This window comes from Malus domestica, chromosome 07, assembly GCF_042453785.1.
Source record: "Malus domestica chromosome 07, GDT2T_hap1".
Classification (NCBI taxonomy): Eukaryota; Viridiplantae; Streptophyta; class Magnoliopsida; order Rosales; family Rosaceae; genus Malus; species Malus domestica.
In genome coordinates this window covers 33,943,863-33,964,374 of record NC_091667.1, presented here as the reverse complement: position 1 = coordinate 33,964,374, position 20,512 = coordinate 33,943,863, and the positions used below count along the sequence as shown (strand labels likewise).

At 39.0% G+C, this 20,512-nt stretch overlaps 1 protein-coding gene and 1 long non-coding RNA gene across 2 annotated transcripts; one reads left to right on the top strand and one right to left on the bottom strand.

Moving 5' to 3' along the window:
* Positions 1-5,581: 5,581 nt before the first annotated feature.
* LOC139197479 (uncharacterized) lies at positions 5,582-13,933 on the bottom strand. Its single transcript, XR_011582921.1, has 5 exons — positions 13,731-13,933; positions 11,780-11,843; positions 10,929-10,998; positions 6,494-6,557; positions 5,582-5,720 (listed from the first exon to the last, which is right to left on the bottom strand). It is a non-coding gene; the product is annotated as an uncharacterized lncRNA (long non-coding RNA).
* A 429-nt stretch (positions 13,934-14,362) lies between these two features.
* On the top strand, positions 14,363-20,501 carry LOC103420834 (protein SHORTAGE IN CHIASMATA 1-like). The gene is made up of 9 exons (XM_029106154.2): positions 14,363-14,739; positions 15,472-15,558; positions 15,646-15,732; positions 15,811-15,882; positions 16,119-16,196; positions 16,300-17,514; positions 17,650-18,219; positions 18,321-20,030; positions 20,170-20,501. The coding sequence occupies exons 1-9, from the start codon at positions 14,410-14,412 to the stop codon at positions 20,266-20,268; spliced, it is 4,248 nt and encodes a 1,415-aa protein (XP_028961987.2). The 5' UTR covers positions 14,363-14,409; the 3' UTR covers positions 20,269-20,501.
* The last annotated feature ends 11 nt before the right edge of the window (positions 20,502-20,512 follow it).

Here is a 20,512-nt window from a genome sequence, read left to right as displayed (position 1 = left end):
CCGACCAGCGTCTAATTTTCTGCCACGTAGCACGTATCTGCTATACGTGGCCTTCAGTCAGCGCTAGCTGTTTTTTGTGTGGATGATATCATGCGGTTTGCAAATATTCACTTAGTATGTCGACCAAGCGATCCAAATAATCACTTAGTATGTCGACCAAGCGATACACTATCGACTATCAATCTGTCACCTTCCATGTTAGACAGACTATTGAAAGTTCGATTACAAAGCAGTATCTTGATTTGACCAAAAAAAATGTAGTGTCTTGATGACATGTGATAGATATTTTGCCTCACACGTAAAAGAATTAAAACACATATAATATTTGTAAGAATGACAAAGTTATTGTAATATAAATGATTTCTGCAAGGTCGTTTTTCACAAGAATTATTTAATAATTCGAAGTAAATTAAATTCCAATTAATTATTGTAAAGCAAAGATTAAGATTAATGATTGTTTTATGACATAATTCAGTAAAAACGAATTTAATTAATATAAGTAACAATTCTGCAATATTAAAGATGAGGATCCGCCGTCACCTTAACAATCTTATATAGTTCTCCCAATTACTTATGATTCATACATGCATGACTCATTAAGTTTTGTGAAACCTTTTGAAAAATCATGCAACCATTAAGACGTGGTATTCATCATAAGTGAACTTGCATGTATTAATCATAAGAAGTCTGCCTTGGGTTAGCGACATTGGTTTTCTGGTAATCACAAGAACTTGCATGCATATAATCATAAGCAAATTGAAAATAAACTACATATTATTGCTAAGGCTCGTGGCCTCACTCTAGCAAAAAGAGATTTAGTTATGCATATTCATAATAAAATTCACAAAGTTCATTATTAAAATAATAAAAGATTGAAAACACCTTGAATGTAAAAGTCTTAAAATCTTTATGCTTAGCCAATTTCCTCTCTCAAAATTGCACGGAGAAGAAGTACAAAAGTTAGGGCCGGCCAAGCTTATTTAACCTAGTAAGAATTAAATCCTCCTAATAAATGGCCTTCCAATCAAACTCGGAAACTAAATAACTAAAATAGAATAGGAAATATAACCCTAAATTAAATGGGAAAATTCGCCTAAAAGTTGTATAGCCACGTTTTGGACCCCTAATTTGCTCCAAAATCGGCCCAAAATAGCTGAATTTAAAGTTTGGAATATTCTGAACACTTCTCCAGAATGTCACGAACCCATCAAAGGTCATCTTTGGCTCAAAAAACGCAATTTAAACCCAGAAACACAATTTTCCAGCATTGCGCATTGCTTCTTCATTCCTTTGCCATAAAATAACCTCATGTTAGAAAAATCCCAAATTTTGATAGGAATACGCCAAGAGACACACTAGCGTCCTCCAATTTGAATAACTCCAAAATTCATCTGTTTGTCCACATTTTTATCCAGAGGAAGTCGAATGTCCTATATTGAAAATATAAAATAAAGTATCAAAATTCTACCAAAATAATTACCAAAACATATTAAGAATAGGGTAAAATATGTAATATGAAATTGACTCATCAAGATACCCCAAACTTAACTTTTTGCTTGTCCTCAAGCAAAATAGAACTAGAAAAACAAAAAAGAAAAGCTAATGAACTAAAGACTTAAACAAAACTTAACTAAGACAAAATTTGCACCTCCAAGTTGAAATCCATAGAAAACGTTAAAAATCAGAACATCTTTTCAAAAGTTCTAACCAATCCCACTACAGAGTATAAGCCATTTAGAATCGATTAGAAAAGAATTCACAAACTTCCTTTGGTGTAAAGTGAACCAACATAGTTAAAGAGACTCGACTAAAACTCTTACCTCTCGTCCTTTTTATTCAATATTTCACACTAACTAACTTGAGACAACTATTATATATTTATTTTTATTTTATTTTTTCTTCTTTTCGATTTTTTTTTCTAGTAACAGTAGTGGTCGTGCAATGCCAGTTCACCTAAGCTTTCGATCCAACCCATGTAGCGAGTTTTAAGTCAATGACTCCCAAACCACCAGAGCTTTAGGGCACTAGGTGTAAAATAGGAAATATTATGGGAGAATGATCTCGTAATCACGAAACTTCTAAGTACCGGAGTGTGGTATCGTCTTGACTTGCCTTATCTGTCTCATAGGTAGATGTGGCATATTCTCTGGAAGTACTCTTCCTCCATCCAGGGGTGGTATCTTTAACTGGTGGAGATGCACAAGGTAATGTATCAATTTCACTTGAAGCTTACTTGTAGTTTCAGGCTTTGTCAAGCGCGATACAAACCATGTAGTAAGAGTCCCCCAAGTCGCCGAGCTAGGGGATCTGCTGAAAGAGGTGACAGACAAGGTAAGCAATCAGAGCTCCGGCTAATTGTTCACATTCTCCCTATCTTGCAGGCAGCATGAAGGTTAAAGAGAAGAAAAATGAGAAGAGATGATATGTGATACTTTTGCTTTTGAAGAAGTAACTTTCCACCGGCTTATTCTTGAACTGGGCTGGAGGGTTTTCTAGTTTCCTCCAGAGTATAAGGCCGACTGAAGAATTTGAGAGTCAAAACAAGTCCATCAAATCTAGAGTACGTTCGACCCTGCTGATATGAGATACTTTTGCTTTTGACAGAGTAGTGGATGTATCGGCACGTGTGCTGTTACACTTGTCTCCACATGCTTCCTTGTATCCTTCTCACTTGCCCTATCTGTTCCTCAGGCAGATGCGGTATCTTCCCTGGAAGCATAAGATGTTAAAGATGAGTACTCGAGAGCAATGCCAGGTAAGTAATCAGGTAAGGGGTTCCAGGCAGTCAGTTCCTGGCTGGAAGCGTGATTCCAAGTGCTGACTGATTGCTCTCTTTCTCCTTGTCTTGCAGGTAAGAACAAGGCCAAAGGAAAAGACAGGGAAAAAGCATGATATGGGATACTCTTGCTTTTAACCCTGATGATATGAGATATTCTTGCTCTAGTATAGCTTGTTTGCAGAGGTATTATCGGGGGGAAAGAAAGCTGAATATTTCGAAAGGCTTCGTTGGGAGTGCCCTCTCAGATATGAGGAAGGGTTGAGCATTTTTGCAGGTCTGCCTGTCCGTTAGGGATGGAGGTCGACATATATAGGAGTCTCCCTAACAACAAGTAGTAATGTTATTCCTTTACCCTGCTTGGTCATAGCACGGTAGTGGGAGCTGCCAGCTTCACATGTTTTAACTCTGTCAGAGCACTTTGAAAAACTGGTCTGTGGTATCTGGAAAACTGATGTTGCGTGTGAAGATTACAGACAAGCTTTATCCAAGGAGATCCGGCTCTTAAAGTTAGGAAAGTGGTGCCTCTTCGGTTTTCGAACAAGCAATCATGTCGGTGATCTGGCTCTCGAGATTTGGAAAACGATGCCTCTTCGATTTTTGAGAAAGCAATCCTGCTGGGGGTCTGGCTCTCGAGATTCGGAGAGCAGTGTCTCTTCGATTTTTGAGAAAGTAATCATGTTGGGAGTCTGGCTCTCGAGATTCAGAGGGCGGTGCCTCTTCGATTTTGGAGCAAGCAATCTTGTTGGGAGTGTTTTCTCGAATGTGAGTAAAGGTTGGGCATGTTTGCTGACTTACTAACTATAGCTGAAATGGCTACGAAACCAACTAATCACCCTGCCCTATGCCAAAACTCTATCGTTTGACACGAGTGTCACTGCGGTTTAGGCAGGACTGGCCCAGTTACTAAGCAAAACCTCGGGTGGAACAATTATTACTTTATTCATAACAATAACTAAACTTTACTTACTTAAAACAAAAATTAAAAATGAACTTAGACTAAAAGTAAGTGTTTCAATCTCACTCCCCACAAACCATGTTGATGTGAGTGTGCAAATTGTCAAAGTATAACTGTTTGGACCCAATTTTACACCATCGGCCCGAGTAATCAAGGCCATTGAGTGAGCATGGTTCTTAACCGTCGGATAAGAAAGTTAAGATAATTTTGGTATGGTTAAGAGATAATATTATGGTTTTTTAATCATAATAATTATCTTTTAATAATGAATTATCTTGACGCATTTAGATGTATGGATTGGAGCATCATAGCATTATGTGAAGAGTCCTAACACGTGATGGCAAATGATTTTTTCTTGATTGGTGATTATTCATCTAAACCACATTGCAATCTTTATTGCATGAAGATAAGGGGGAGTCCAACGTGAAGGATTAGTCATGTTTTTTTTTGTTAATTTGGTGTCAGCTGCGTTGGTTGAAAAGAAAATGAGTTTTAGTTGGATTGTGTTTAGGCCATATGCTCCCCTATCTAATTGTAAAGTCTGATGGATGGAGTTTGACAAGATATTTGGTGGAAGATTACCTTCCATGCATGCCTACACGTGGACTTTTTTTATGGTGACGATGATAATGCAACTTGAAGTGTCTGGGAGGTCCACATGAAATTGTTGGGTGGTTTGAATAACGAGATAAGTATCTAATCCAGTAGCCAGATTAATGATGTCCTATTTAAAATAGGATTATACCGCAAGGGTGAATTGACGGGATAAGAAGATTTTCAAGCACGAAGGATGGGATTGCATGCAAATCGGATGGTCAGAAGATAATATTCATAAGAATATTATTGGCAATTTACATGGCGAATAGTTTTACAAAGCCATCAAACAAACTGCACTGTTATAAATACAAGAGCATCAGCAGTGTGGAAGAGGGCCTCTAATTCAATACACAAACTGCCATGCGCAAACCCTCGCTTCACGCGAAACCTCTCAACAACCTCGAGATTTTTTTTTTCTTTTTCCGCCAACACATCTTCAATTTGGATAAACAACACTGTGAAGGCAACCGGCGAACATCTTCAGTTTGGATAAACAGCACTGCCGCCGTAGAATCAGCCGATCGTGAAGCACTTTCAATTTGGATAAACAGCACTGCGTCGAGGTCGATTGGTTATCTATCCAAGTCTTGGCCGAGAAGGATTTTCGAATCCTTATTGGCAGAGGTCATCTCATTAGCCTTCTCGGCGAATTGAGGTCTTACAAGTTACTACATTCGGCACATTGAAAGTCAAATTTGATATTGAACTTCGTAGAACTCTTCAGGCTCTAGAACCTAAAGGCCGAGACGTGTTCCTTCCTCGGCCACAGTCGCGAGATTCAGAAGTTAGCAGCGCACCCAACGCAACATCAACATATTTTACTCATCGGCCAAGCTCGGCCTACTAGTTGGTACGCCCGCACATAACCGAATGACGTAGTTAGCTTATTAGTTACTCAGCTTGCGCGCCATGTAGACTTGGTAGTTTTTAGGACCAACAATAACTCATGCATTAGTGTCTAAGCAACGATAAATAAAAAATATTTTATTGTGGGATTAATCTTCACATAAATAGAAAAGACTATTGTATCAAAGTATGCCTTTAAAAAAGACCACCTGGCGTGGTGAAGCCACAGGTTGTCCTTGACATGCCCCGACCCTGATATTACCCGAATACCAGGATAGGCACGTGCTGGCAGACACCCGAGGGTGACGAAAGCCATTAATTGATACAAAAGCTAGGAATAAGAAATAAATACGGGTTATGAATTAAAAAAACCAATGAATTAACAATTTAGGAACGTGTTCAGAGCATACAGCTAAACCTAGTCACTAACAAGAATTAAGATAAGATTGAATGAACAAAGGAGTGGGTCCTACCCCGAGAGGACTCGAAGATGCCACTGCGGAAGTACCTTGATGCCGGGATTCTATGCCTCGTTTCTAAGACCTGAATGGGGGCGCAAAACAAGGGTGAGTGGACCAAGTTTATATACATACGTAGTACGAAAACAGTTATGAACATACTAACCCCCACAGTTTAATAATGAAAACTACTAGAATAATAAGTGATAAGCTTTTCAGAAAACTCTAGCATGCCATAAAACAATTCATATATCTCTCTGCAAATCAATCTCAGAAAATCATATCGAAATCGTATCAGGAAGCATAACACAAGTTGTGCTGCTAGTGAGTGCACTGAATAACAATACTCCCGGCCCAATGCCTGCACCTCAGTCTCTGTGCCCGTAGCCAGAGATATCTCCCTCCCGGCCCAATGCCTGTCTCCGTGTCCCTCAGCCTTTCGCTAGGGATTATTTCTCCCGGCCTCAATGCCAACACCAGATCCTCGCCTCAGGCGGCATAGTGTTCACTAGGTACGCACAAAACATAATTCATCTCTAAAATACAACTTCGTAGCATAAATTCATCGATCCTCTATACTACGAAGAGGTGTTCGAAAGTCATTTGAAACACATTCTTAGCATCCTATCGTCATCGATCAGATAGTCTACCAGAATGAGGGTTCTATAGAAAATACGATATAATGGAAATAATTCAAAACATATATATATATATATATATATATATATATAATCACGTATAATCAAATCATCATGCTTCCTGTAAAATATTCCTCAAATCAATAATTCTGCAAGGCATGCTATTAAATTATGCATTTCTATCAATAAAACATGCAATTTTCGAAGGTGGTCCACTCACAGATACTCCGAAGCAGCAGAATTGTGCGAAAAATGATTAAGGAAGTCTCAACTAGCAACTTCACCTAAGCACGAAAATGTACAATTTAATAAACTACCCAAAAGATAGAATTTTAGGAAATGGAAATGGGTTTTGAGTTTGGATAGGTTAGAATCAAGAGATGGTTTGGGCTTGAGCCCAACCCATACTCACCCACACACACACACATGCAAAGCATGCACTGCACACACACACACTTGCATATATATATATATATATATATATATATATATATAAACACACACACACACAAAGCATGCATTAGCATGCGCTGCACCCACACATGCATATATATATATATATATATATATATATATATAAACACATACACACGCAGCATGCATAAGCATGCGCTGCACACACACATGCATATATATATATAAACACACACATACATATACTTACACACCAGCACACACACACACTCCCACGCATGCACACATACATTCACACCAACACACACACTTGCAATATATAAACACACACACATGCACAGTCTGCATATGCATGCACTGCACACACACATGCACACGGTACACACACACACACCTGCACCGCACAACACACACACCCATAATCACATACACACACGCACAGTATACACGGCATGCACAGCATGCTCACACACACACACAGTTCGCGCACACACACACGGACACACATACACACCTGCGCACACACACCTACGAACTCGCCAGAGTTTGTCGTCGGAACTAGATTATTAGCATAGGGAAAAACTGAGATCGAAACCCTTGAGTTTTGTCATAAAACCAACATGCATAACTCAGAAATTTGAAGAAGGAACACAATCCTCACCTGGGTTCGAGTTTTAGAGCTTTGAAGCTCTCGGCTTCAATGGCAGAAAAACCCACGGTGCTCATATGGCGCATGCAAGGGTACCATTGAGTTCGTTAGGTCTCAAGGATTCCAAATATATGGTTTTTGGGGTTTGATTTGTGAGGGAAGTGAGGTGAAAGCTAGAGAGAAGCTCTCGGAGCTTAGAGAGTGTGAGAAAGAGAGAGAAGAAACCGAAAGAGAGAGAGAGAGCTGACTTTTCAGAAAAGAGAGAGGAAGGAGATGAGGTTCACGGGTTGAATAAACCTTGGGCTTAAGAAAATTAAAGAAAAACTCGGGCCTTACATTAAAACACAAAGGGATTGGCCTGGCCCAATGTAAACTAGGTTATTTTTTTTGTCAGAATTATAACAATCTACCCCCCTTAAAGAAAATTTAGTCCTCGAAATTTAAAATCACTTACTAAACTGAAATACTCGAAAATAGGAAGAAGAAAAAAAAATATATAGGTGGCGAAGAATCAAGTCAGAGCGGTTGCACAAAAGGGAAAATGTCATCCCGTCGCGATCGGGTTGCAATGACTCCATCTTTCGTGCCTCCAAGCTCGTACCTTCTTTCCCCATCAGTGTAAAAGTAGAAAACATACTTTAATAAAATATAAAGTCGAAAACACAAAATAACCTAAGTTCAAAAGTAAGTACACAAAATACGTTAACATCAAAATAGATAAGTAATAACATATAGATTGAAAACTTGAGCTGAACTTAAAACTGAAAACGGAAATACTTTCCCCAAAACATTTGTAACTTCGAAAATACGAATACTACTAACGAAAGTTAAAATATTTATACTGAAAATCCAAAATCAAAAGTGAAAGTGGGTCTTGCCAAAGAATTTGAAACGTCACGTACTCCGAGAGTAATGGTGTCTTTGGGTCGAGCCTTCAGAATAACAAATCCGCAATAACTGTTGTGCATGGGTCTTCTTGCCCACTTGCTCAACGAACCTAACAAATAAGCTATCGATATCACAGTCTGCAGCCTGCAATATCGACCACACATTTGTTGTCTCGACAAGCAAGTAGTAATTTCCTGAAGATGAATAATTTCACACGTCGTAAATTCGATCCTCCAAATACAAGCACACAACTCCTCTAACAACCAATGTGGCCCGTGGAAAACTCTCGTACCATGTCGCAAAAGTGTCGTACCCAAACCAACGAAACAAAAACTGTCGTCGTAAAACTCTATCCAGCACCAAACATAATATTCACTTCAGTTCTACCAAATGTGACCAACTACTCCAGTGTTTTGCCAATAACGAACCAATTTGAAAACTGTACCTTAGGATTCAAGAGAAGTGTAAAGATTATCCGATTCTTGCCTCGACCGTGCTGTGGTGCCATCCCAGAGTGCACCAAACAGATTTTCTAGAAGCATTTCGACATCCACCTACTCACAACAATAAAGTTCGCAAGTGAAGCAGTGGAAAGATGTGTGAAAACGAAAGCACATCATTGAAAGAGAACTAATAGAGTACGATGCGATGGCTACGAATTGTACCAAAAAAGTAATTTGTGATGGAACATCCTTGCGCGAAGATAGTAATTGGTGATGCAATCCGTTGACCACCAGTACTACTACCTTCACCAAACTCTTACTAAGAGACGGCTCAAACTTCAAGCCAAAAGAAAATCTTTTCGATAAGACTGGTAAGCTTGTGAAAAGATTATGCTCCGAATGTTCATTTCCAAAACGATAAGAATTTGGGTGCACACTTCCGCTGAATTAATCGATCGTGAATTTCTCACTGATTGAGCGAGAATTTCTCACTGATTGAGCGAGAAACCATGTTGAGAAGGCTGAAATAACACTAAAGAATTTGAGGGTCAAAACGAGTCCACTAAATCTAGAGTACAAGATATCCGGTTGAGTGAGAAACCATGCCGAGAACGTTATTCAATTTTACATTGATAACCAAAAGAGCGAAGGAAAATGAAGATGCAGAAATAAAAGTCATTGTTTATGATTATTTTGCAAATCATCACAGTATGGTCAACTGGTTTCTTAGCAAAAAAGGAATTAGGTCTAAACTCAAGAATAGTTAAGAACTGATAATAAGATTTGACGAGGCCAAAGGCATTTCGAGATTCACAATACTTTGTGAGAGCCATTTCAAAATTCAGAAATTAGACATAGAACCTTTGAATCAACAAAATGGCGAAGAAGAAAGATACAGAGGAACCTGCGTATGCTTGTAGTGACACGATTGGCTACCTTAAAGTGATGCTCTTGAGTAAACCAAAGCTCTATACGTCCATAGAAGTTCAGAGTAAAGCTCGATCTTCGTACAACGATGAATATGGTGAAGTCTCAACCATCACACGAAAAATTACAAGGCTGAACAGCTAGGCTGCAAGCAAGAGACTAAGTTCACCTTCACCGAAAAGTACGCGGACGAGGAACTAAGGTTTTATCGCCGAGTACCAGACTTGGTGAAATTCAAGGAATCTGTTTATCCAAACAAGACTAAACCTTCATTATCCAAGTCCAACTACAACAACAATAAGAATTGCAACTCATTTTGGAAATTGATGAGAATAGCGTTTGCTACCAAGGAGTTTCCCGAGAAAAGCAATTAATGCAAACGAAGTCAACACTCAGAGAATTTGATGTGAAGCTAACGGTCAAAAATTAGGAGCTTAACTTCGTCGTTGGAGTAAGCAAAAGGGCAAAAGGGTTAACGATAGAACAATCGCCGAGTACCATTCTGAAGAGCTACACGAATTCCCTCAATAGGAATGAGTCCAAGAACGTTGATTCAAATTCCAACTGACACTTTCCAGATTCGTCACAACCAACGTTTACTTGTTTTCTCCAACGTGCATTTCGAATATTTTAAGTAGTTTCCACATAGATGTGACCTTGCCCGCCATTCATAGGTAACGCATATCACAGAGTGACATCATCGATTTCGATTTCCATTTCGTCTTAACCAACTCGTACCACCAATCCAAAATTTTTGATGTAGAGCTGACTCTGCCCGCGATTCCTAAGGAAGATCTATGGCTAGTCTTAACCAGAATTCCTCAAATCGAGATTTCTAAAACACGTCGCTGAGTATCGATCCGATGTTAAAAGTCGTTTAACAAAACAAACACGTCACCTATGAGGCACAATCCAACCAACAAGTTCTTGTATTTCAACTAGAAGATGACAATTCAAACAGAGAAATATTTACACAACTGCGCCAAATAGTACCAAATACGGAAGATGACAATCCAAATGATGCCATGACAGACACACTACGAGGGTTGAATAGAATCCTAAATATGCTCTGAACATACCATGCTCTGATACCAATCTGACACGCCCCGACCTTGATATTACCCGAATACCAGGATAGGCACGTGCTGGCCGACACCCGAGGGTGACGAAAGCCATTAATTGATACAAAAGCTAGGAATAAGAAATAAATACGGGTTATGAATTAAAAAAAAACAATGAATTAACAATTTAGCAACGTGTTCAGAGCATACAGCTAAACCTAGTCACTAACAAGAATTAAGATAAGTTTGAATGAACAAAGGAGTGGGTCCTACCCCGAGAGGACTCGAAGATGCCGCTGCGGAAGTACCTTGATGCCGGGATTCTATGCCTCGTTTCTAAGACCTGAATGGGGGCGCAAAACAAGGATGAGTGGACCAAGTTTATATACATACGTAGTACGAAAACAATTATGAACATACTAACCCCCACAGTTTAATAATGAAAACTACTAGAATAATAAGTGATAAGCTTTTCAGAAAACTCTAGCATGCCATAAAACAATTCATATATCTCTCTGCAAATCAATCTCAGAAAATCATATCGAAATCATATCAGAAATCGTATCAAGAAGCATAACACAAGTTGTGCTGCTAGTGAGTGCACTGAATAACAATACTCCCGGCCCAATGCCTGCACCTCAGTCTCTGTGCCCGTAGCCAGAGATATCTCCCTCCCCGCCCAATGCCTGTCTCTGTGTCCTTCAGCCTTTCGCTAGGGATTATTTCTCCCGGCCTCAATGCCAACACCAGATCCTCACCCCAGGCGGCATAGTGTTCACTAGGTACGCACAAAACATAATTCATCTCTAAAATACAACTTCGTAGCATAAATTCATCGATCCTCTATACTACGAAGAGGTGTTCGAAAGTCATTTGAAACACATTCTTAGCATCCTATCGTAATCGATCAGATAGTCTACCAGAATGAGGGTTCTATAGAAAATACGATATAATGGAAATAATTCAAAACATATATATATATATATATATATATATAATCACGTATAATCAAATCATCATGCTTCCTGTAAAGTATTCCTCAAATCAATAATTCTGCAAGGCGTGCTATTAAATTATGCATTTCTATCAATAAAACATGCAATTTTCGAAGGTGGTCCACTCACAGATACTCCGAAGCAGCAGAATTGTGCGAAAAATGATTAAGGAAGTCTCCACTAGCAACTTCACCTAAGCACGAAAATGTACAATTTAATAAACTACCCAAAAGATAGAATTTTAGGAAATGGAAATGGGTTTTGGGTTTGGATAGGTTAGGATCAAGAGGTGGTTTGGGCTTGAGCCCAACCCATACCAACCACACACACACACATGCAAAGCATGCACTGCACACACACACACTTGCATATATATATATATATATACATATATACACACACACATATATAAACACACACACACACACAGAGCATGCATTAGCATGCGCTGCACCCACACATGCATATATATATATATATATATATATATATATATATATATATATATATCTATATATAAACACATACACACGCAGCATGCGCTGCACACACACATGCATATATATATATATATATATATAAACACACACACATACATATACTCAGAGGCGGATCCACAGTGGGGTCAATGAGGTCACACGACCCCTTGGAAGCCATGTAAACTACCTTAGAGACCCCTTGGAGATGGTGGAACGACCCCTTGGAGCTGACTGGTGCGACCCCTTGGCTGCACACCAACTGTTCGACGAAAGGCTCCTCGGCGGCTGGGCAAAACGAAGACGAAGGAGAAGGCGCTGCGCGCCTGTTTTTTTTTAAAAGCAACCTGGGCAAAACGAGTGCAGTGTTCTGGAATTTCTAAGTTTTTCAGGTTCTGTTCTTGCGACGAAAGGAGGAAGAAGATGAGTTTCTCTCTCATCCTTTCCTTCTCACGTGACCATCTCAAACTTTCCCATAAAATTTATTTTATAATTTTGTCCAATCACATTTGGATAGCAGTTGACGTTTTCAAAAAGGAAAAATGGGCTGTCAATACCCAGGTTTAAATTTTTATATTAGAGATGGGGAAAAGCAAAGAATAAAAAAGAATAAAATATGGTCTTTGTTTGTGAGTCTCTTGCTAATGTGAGTGATGGAAGGTGTTTGCAATGCTTTTCTGACCGTTGGAGGTGTTTGCATTGCTATCATCAAAGCAATGCCAGACATTTACAAATGTAAGCCACCCATATAACTTGACAGCACGTTAAGCGCGTTAAGCCACGTGTGTTTGGTTAGGGGATTTCTTTGATGATAGCAATGTACGTAGTTTGGGGATGTCTGGCATTGCTTTCTAGTTTTTTTTATTATGAAACCATCCAATTCATTACATGAGATTTTTATTTTTATTTTTATTTTTGAAAAATTAGATATAATTATTCAAAATATCTTAAGTTATATGACATATATGCTTAATGTGTTTCTAAATTTTAGACTTCTTAGATATTTTTTTTGTACGTTCAGGACCTTTGAACAAGGATTTTGGAGTAGCTAGTCGCGCTATCCCAATGAAATGACGATATGCATGCCGTTTCTGTTAAAAAAAAATTTCGCGCTACGCGCGCTATCCTTATTGAACTTTTACACTACGACCCCTTAGGGTAAGATTCCTGGATCCGCCACTGCATATACTTACACACCAGCACACACACACACTCCCACGCATGCACACATACATTCACACCAACACACACACTTGCAATATATAAAAACACACACATGTACAGTCTGCATATGCATGCACTGCACACACACATGCACACGGTACACACACACACACCTGCACCGCACAACACACACACCCATAATCACATACACACACGCACAGTATACACGGCATGCACAGTATGCTCACACACACACACAGTTCGCGCACACACACACGGACACATATACACACCTGCACACACACACCTACGAACTCGCCAGAGTTTGTCGTCGGAACTAGATTATTAGCATAGGGAAAAACTGAGATCGAAACCCTTGAGTTTTGTCATAAAACCAACATGCATAACTCAGAAATTTGAAGAAGGAACACAATCCTCACCTGGGTTCGAGTTTTAGAGCTTTGAAGCTCTCGGCTTCAATGGCAGAAAAACCCACGGTGCTCATATGGCGCATGCAAGGGTACCATTGAGTTCGTTAGGTCTCAAGGATTCCAAATATATGGTTTTTGGGGTTTGATTTGTGAGGGAAGTGAGGTGAAAGCTAGAGAGAAGCTCTCGGAGCTTAGAGAGTGTGAGAAAGAGAGAGAAGAAACCGAAAGAGAGAGAGAGAGCTGACTTTTCAGAAAAGAGAGAGGAAGGAGATGAGGTTCACGGGTTGAATAAACTTTGGGCTTAAGAAAATTAAAGAAAAACTCGGGCCTTACATTAAAACACAAAGGGATTGGCCTGGCCCAATGTAAACTAGGTTATTTTTTTGGGTCAGGCTTATAACAGTCCTTCTATAAAAAAAATTTGACAAAAAAAAAAATGGAGATTTAAGCACTCAATTCATAATCTTAATCGTGATTACATACATGCCGTTGGATGTGAAGACCGAATTATTACATTATCCATCCAACGCAAGATACAGTTTCCACGTTCCAGTGCATAGTGCGCTCCCGGCGCATTTTAGTACAAAAGACCGTATCCGTATCAATAAAACGGCCGAAATTTAAAGCGCCAAATTGAATTCCTCTGAAACCAAAACAGTCCGTTGCGTCTCAAAATTCTGAAGCTGAAATGCGAACTCGCTACCTCAACATCGACTACTTCACCGCCACTCCAACCCAAACCCCGGACTCCACAACCTTCCTCCACCTTCCGATCCCTCACCTCCCTCCCTCCAATCTCTCCACCCCCTTCGACGGCCTCCAACTCTCCCGCTTCGACTCCGAACTCGAAGTCTCGCTCCAAATAGAGCAATTGCCAATCGGAGACGCTCTCTCCAAGTTCTTCTCCGATGTTCTTCCTCAGAAGATAGTTATCGATGTTGCGGACCTCGAGGCCGGCGATTCGTCTCCGAGTTCTAGAAGTTTCGGTTCCGGAAGCCGTGAGTTGCAGTTTTCGGAGGTAATGTGCTGAATCGGCTTCGGAATTTGTTGATTATCCGTAATGCAGTTGATTTTTTAACTTAACTTGGATTGAAGTTGAATTACCGGATTATTGCGTTCGTTATTGTTGAAGGAAAAATAGATTACTGAGTTTTATCGTTCAATGTAGTTATAGGTTTTGTTTGGCTAATAGCGTATCATGTATCAGAAGAAAATTAAATCCAGAATTCTCGTGAATTGTTATTACATTTCTTACTTATTCAACGTAATTTGAAAATTAATATTAACTAATTAAGTTTAAAAGAAAAATGAAAATAACTAAACGAGCGATCAATGATTGATTTCGGTTGCTGACATTAGTATTTAGGAAACAAAGAGATTTAATAATTATTGTTTTTCGTAATTTATCTTTGCTCATGCTACAAACTGTTCTTATAAGTTCGATTTTCCGCTATGTAGTATGTGGAGACTCTGGAAAATGAGAAACTAAGTAGATATTTTGTTTTATTTATTTTAGTCTTAGGTTCATGTTCGAAAATCTGAAATGAGGACGGTGAATTGTATGAAGTCTGTAATTTCTCCTTTATTTAACTGCATAGGGTCTTACTTTGATGTCAAAGTTGACAGAAGTTTACGAATTCTGAAACTGAACTTATATGTTAAGTAGTTATAGTAATTACATTTAAAGTAATTCAAAAGTACCTGTGATTAGTGTTATTCGTATAATATATTTGTTTGTCATGACCTGCAGCAGAAAGCCGAGGATCTCAAAGAAGAGAAGAGATCGGAGGATCAGATATCTTTTGGTTCCAAGACTCATGAGGCTGACTTTCGAAAAGTATGCCTATGGAATTCTCATATCATAAGAGCTTTATCATGTTTGTTCTTGTCCGAGAACTGAGTAGTCAAACTTATGTTACTGTAGAAGGATAATGGCAGAAGAGATGCAGAGAAAGATGCACACCCATATGAAATGCTCCACTTTGAAACACCAGAGTTGGATGTATTCTTGGTAAAATGAATGTCCACTAACCAGTTGCTAATATACAATTTGTTTCTGCATCCATAATATCTTGTCTCTTATCTGCAGGAAAATGCTTACATTTATGAGAAAGAGGGGCTCCCGTTTCTTTCAGAAGTTCCAGAGGCTGAGAATAATTTAGTAAGTTTCTTAAAAATTTATGATTCAGTTATAATTTGCTTCGGTCTTTCTAATTAGTTGACGCATGACAAATAACATTGGCACCTCTCAACCTCTGGGTGACTTGTCCTTCTTGTATGTGTTATTAATTTTAATGGTGAACATTGTAGTAATAATAACCGTAGTTGTTTTTTTTTGTTGGTTATCATATTAGACAGCGATTCTAAGGTTTTTAACTTATGTCATTCTCTGGATAGACATTTGATAGCGCTGATCTTAGAATCACTATAGGTATGGAAGGGGTTGGATTGACTAAGTTTCAATTTGGTATGCATGTATTATATCAAGTTTAAGGTGCAATATTGTTTACATTTGTTAACAAGTTACTGATATTAAGTTTGTCTAAGGGCTGTTAATGTGGTACTGTATTCCTTTCAGGAAATGCTTAATCGTACACTGGAGTTTCCTTGGGAAGTTCATGAGTCAGTTCATACAGTTGAAGACGTTCATTCGGAGTATTCCATGGATCAAAAGGCTTATATGTTTGAAGATGATTGTTCTTACAAGGACCAAATGCACTTCTATCAGAATTTCCCTCTATTAGAAGTAAATGAGATTACTCTGCCAACTTTGACAGGTTTGTCTGTAGAGGATGAACTTTCTTCTGTTTACGAAAATATTGAGCCCCAGCATTGGGATAAAAAAGATAACCTGAATGGCAAGGAGCTTTTGGGTACAAAGGAATATGGGACCTTGGAGTGTCTTTTAGATCTTCGATCTGATCTCGGGTCCCTTGACATTACCCCTGAAATGGATTTATTAAGCATGGTGGAAATGCCACAGATGCAGGGAAACATCACATATCAAGGGACGTCCATGGATGCTTGTTTCCAGTCTCGAAGCCTGGTTGTTTTTGAAGAATTTCAGATTCTTGATTTGAACTCGTCTCAGCATTTTGAAGTCCTCATTAGTACCCTAACAGCAAATGAACCAGAAACCTGTGACTGGATGTTTCATGGAGACATAAACTTCAATACTTTGATTGTTAGTCATGAGCTAGCCCTTGTCGATGGCACATTCAAATCATTGCCTGTGCCTGTTCTCTCTGATCATGAAAAGATATGTTCTTCATATGTTGTTATGGAGGAAACACTAACTAACTTACAGCCGCTACCCCTATCTGCATCAGATAGGATTTACTTGGATTGGCATTTTCTCGAGAAAGATAAATGCAACTGTCAAATTTCTTTCTCCCATCAGAAAATCTTGGAGGATACAAATTCACTGAGCACGTGTTTTGATTGGGACTCCTATGATGATGGAAAGCTGGTGTATGATTTTGCTTTCTCCGATGACGCTGTAGATGAGTTTAATACAGAAGAAAACAAAGAATTACAGGAGTTGCCCTCTGATGGCATTCCTATGCTTGCTGGTCATCTTGGAGATACTTCAGGCAAATTGTCAGGCGGCGCTTTTCCACAGAAAAAAATTGGAGAGCATATTGATAAAAGAGGCGCTGAGAGGGCTTCATCACTTTTCAAGTCTATGTCACAATTCAATGATATCAGCTTTTTCTTGAATCCGCAGAAGGCCTCTACAGGTGGAAATAGTAATTGTGCAGTTACCACAGTAGCTAATGCTACATCTCCAAAGGTTTAATTGTTAATTATTTGAATTTATCCCTCCCTCATTAATCTCATTGTTTATTTGTTTCATTTATGGATAGCTTATAAATTCCAACTCACTTACCTTTCTATTCAAATATGCTAACACCAGATGTATGCCCAGGGAGAGCAGTCCTATTCTATATCTGCTCCAGTTGAGAATATGAATGATCAGCAGTCAGAGGAACTCTCGGACATTTTTCCTGGTCAGGAAAAGAATGATCAGCAGTCAGAGGAACTCTCGGACATTTTTCCTGGTCAGGAAAAGAATGATATGAGATATAAAGAAGGTGCAGATGAAGTAGAAGCTAGCAGTATGCCCCTTCCTAATCTTTCTGTGCCACCTGCAGTGGAAGCTGAGCGTTTTCAGCAGAGCATGGCCTCTTTCCCTGAGATGGTCATTGTTGTAAACACTCAAAATCTTGATAAGGAAATGATAGTATCTAGAAGAAGTACCTACCAAAAAATTCTTGCAATGGAGAAAGAAGGGGTACAAGTAGTAGAACGTGATTCAGATTTACCTGTGGATATCATAATCAGTTCTGCAATTTGTTTAGTGTGGTATGACTGCAAAAACATTGGAAAGAAAGCAACCACTATTGATGAAGCTTCTTCATGCTTACCTTTGTGCATTGAGAATATTGCCACAAATGTTTTGACGTTGCTGAGTTTCACTTTCAGTGGCTGCATTATGGTAGTTACCGAAACTATTTTTCGTAGTTTTTAACTTTCTTTGTTTGCTTTTTCCACACTGAACTGATAGAACTTATTATTCTTGTGTTTCTCTTTCAACAGATCTTTGAGGGAGAAAACAGCTTCCTCTCCACTGTAATGGAGTACTCAGATGGACTTTATGCAGCAGCAGCGGGCCTGGGAATTGATTTGCAGCTTTTCAACTCATATTCATCTGAGTTGACTGATGAAATTATATTGAGCTGCATGGGACATGCCACAAAGTCGAAAAGGTTTATGTATCCTCGAATGCCTGAGTCGGAAAGTCTTGCAGAATCATTCCTTACCAGATTTCCTTCAGTAAATGCTTTGACAGCTCATGCAATATTGTCTTCAGGAGGCTTGCTCAAAGAGTTTCTTGAATCGTCCCATGAAACCAGGATGAGTGTAATCCAAAAATATCATGTTCCTGATGAAAGTATCACACTATTTAGTACTTTATGCAAATATGGTGAACCGGCAGATTCTAAATCAATTATGACAGACTGCTCCTCTTCAGTGTCTTCAGGTCCAGACTCGGGAAGATATAATCAGAATCCTGTTTTGGAAAGAAAGAAACGAAAATACAATGGTAGTCCTGACAAATATGAGTTACAAACGAATGAATTCTTGCACCTGGAGCCGTTGAACCAATTCAGTACCAACATCTTGAATCCTTCTACAGCTTCCAAGTTAGATGATTCATGTATGTCAAAAAGCCCCAAAATAATTGATGAGTTCAGAAAGTCTAGGTTCTCTCAGAATGACTTGTTTGATCAAGAAGTGGGCTTAGATACGGATATGATGATGAATCCTTTTAAGGTTTTCGAGCCATATGATTCTCAAATCTCCAAAGGGCCTCAGGTATTAAATGATATAAAAAGGTCCTGTTCATCGTTGAAGGATAAGCTGTCAGGTCAGAAACGAGGATCAGATACGCCTATCATGAAGAATTTTGATTTCTATAACAAGAATTCTGAGGTTCTGCATGAGGACCTTAAAGGGGAAGTTATTGACCTAAAAGGCAGTCCTGTATTAGATGAGGACTTTTCTTTTATTGGCAACCCTATGAAATTCTCATCTCAGATGCCTGAGTTGGAAATGGATTCCACAAGGAAGTCTAAAGCTGCAAGAAAATTGTCATTTGGTTTAAGTAGTCACCGTACTTTCCCAACAGCTGCTGAAATCAACTCAACTCCAACTGTTTGGCGTTCTGCAGAAAACCTGAGAAAAATTTCGCAAGTTGGAGCCAACGATTACTCAGATACAGATCTCGAACATGATGTTTTCCCCTTAACAAACCGTAACAAGCCCTTAGAGGAGACTTTCATGAAGAGGGCCGGGGGGAAATCCCAAGGGCTACATTTCCATGAAAATGATATATCACCTTATGGAGGAATGCAAGGGCTACATCTCTACGGGAATGATATATCACATTATGGAGGAACACCACTCTCAAGAGCTCTCCATTCAGGCAGTTCACAGAAAAATACTCCCTGGACAATAGAGTTTCTGAACAGAATCAAGGAAAAGAGCAGGTTGCGTCAGCAGTCCCTTCCTGGTGACTTATCTGGCCCTAGTTTGGGTTATCCAGGGAATGTATCAAAGATTACCAAGAGAAGAAGTCCGTCTATTCTTGATTTTTACAAGTACCAAGGTGGCAACACTCCAAGAAAGTTCCCAGAAAAAAAAAAGCAGAAGCGACCTTTACAATCATCAAGCTCATCGAAGAATGAAACAATTTCAGCTCCTGCTCTTACCGAGTGGACACCTATTGACAAAAGAGCAAGACAGGTTTGTCTTGTATCTCTTTTGGCATCTTGATAGTATGTTTTTCTTGTATTATAAATCACATGCATGGATGGTATTCCTATCATTGAAGCATTGACAGTTTCATACTGAGTCATTTATATCTCCACTCAATCAACTGCAGACACAATCTTTTGCAACAAATGATAGTGGAAACCAAACTAAGCTGGTGTGGAGTGATGGAGCTCATGGTGTCAGGAAAAAGTTTCAGATGCAAACATGAACGACAAGGTGTGTTGGTTCAGAGCTTATTGTTAAGGATCATGGTTTTAGGTTGCTTCCCAATTACTACAGAAAAATCGAATTTGTTTCTTTTTTATTTTACCTGGCCGGAACATAAAATGATAATTGTTTGCATCTCTATTTTTGAGTCGGTACTTTCGTAACTCTGTCTGGAAGTCCCAAGTCCGTGTAAGTAATATCAATGAAAAAATGGTTGAAATATAGTTGGCCTCTTATTGTTAAGC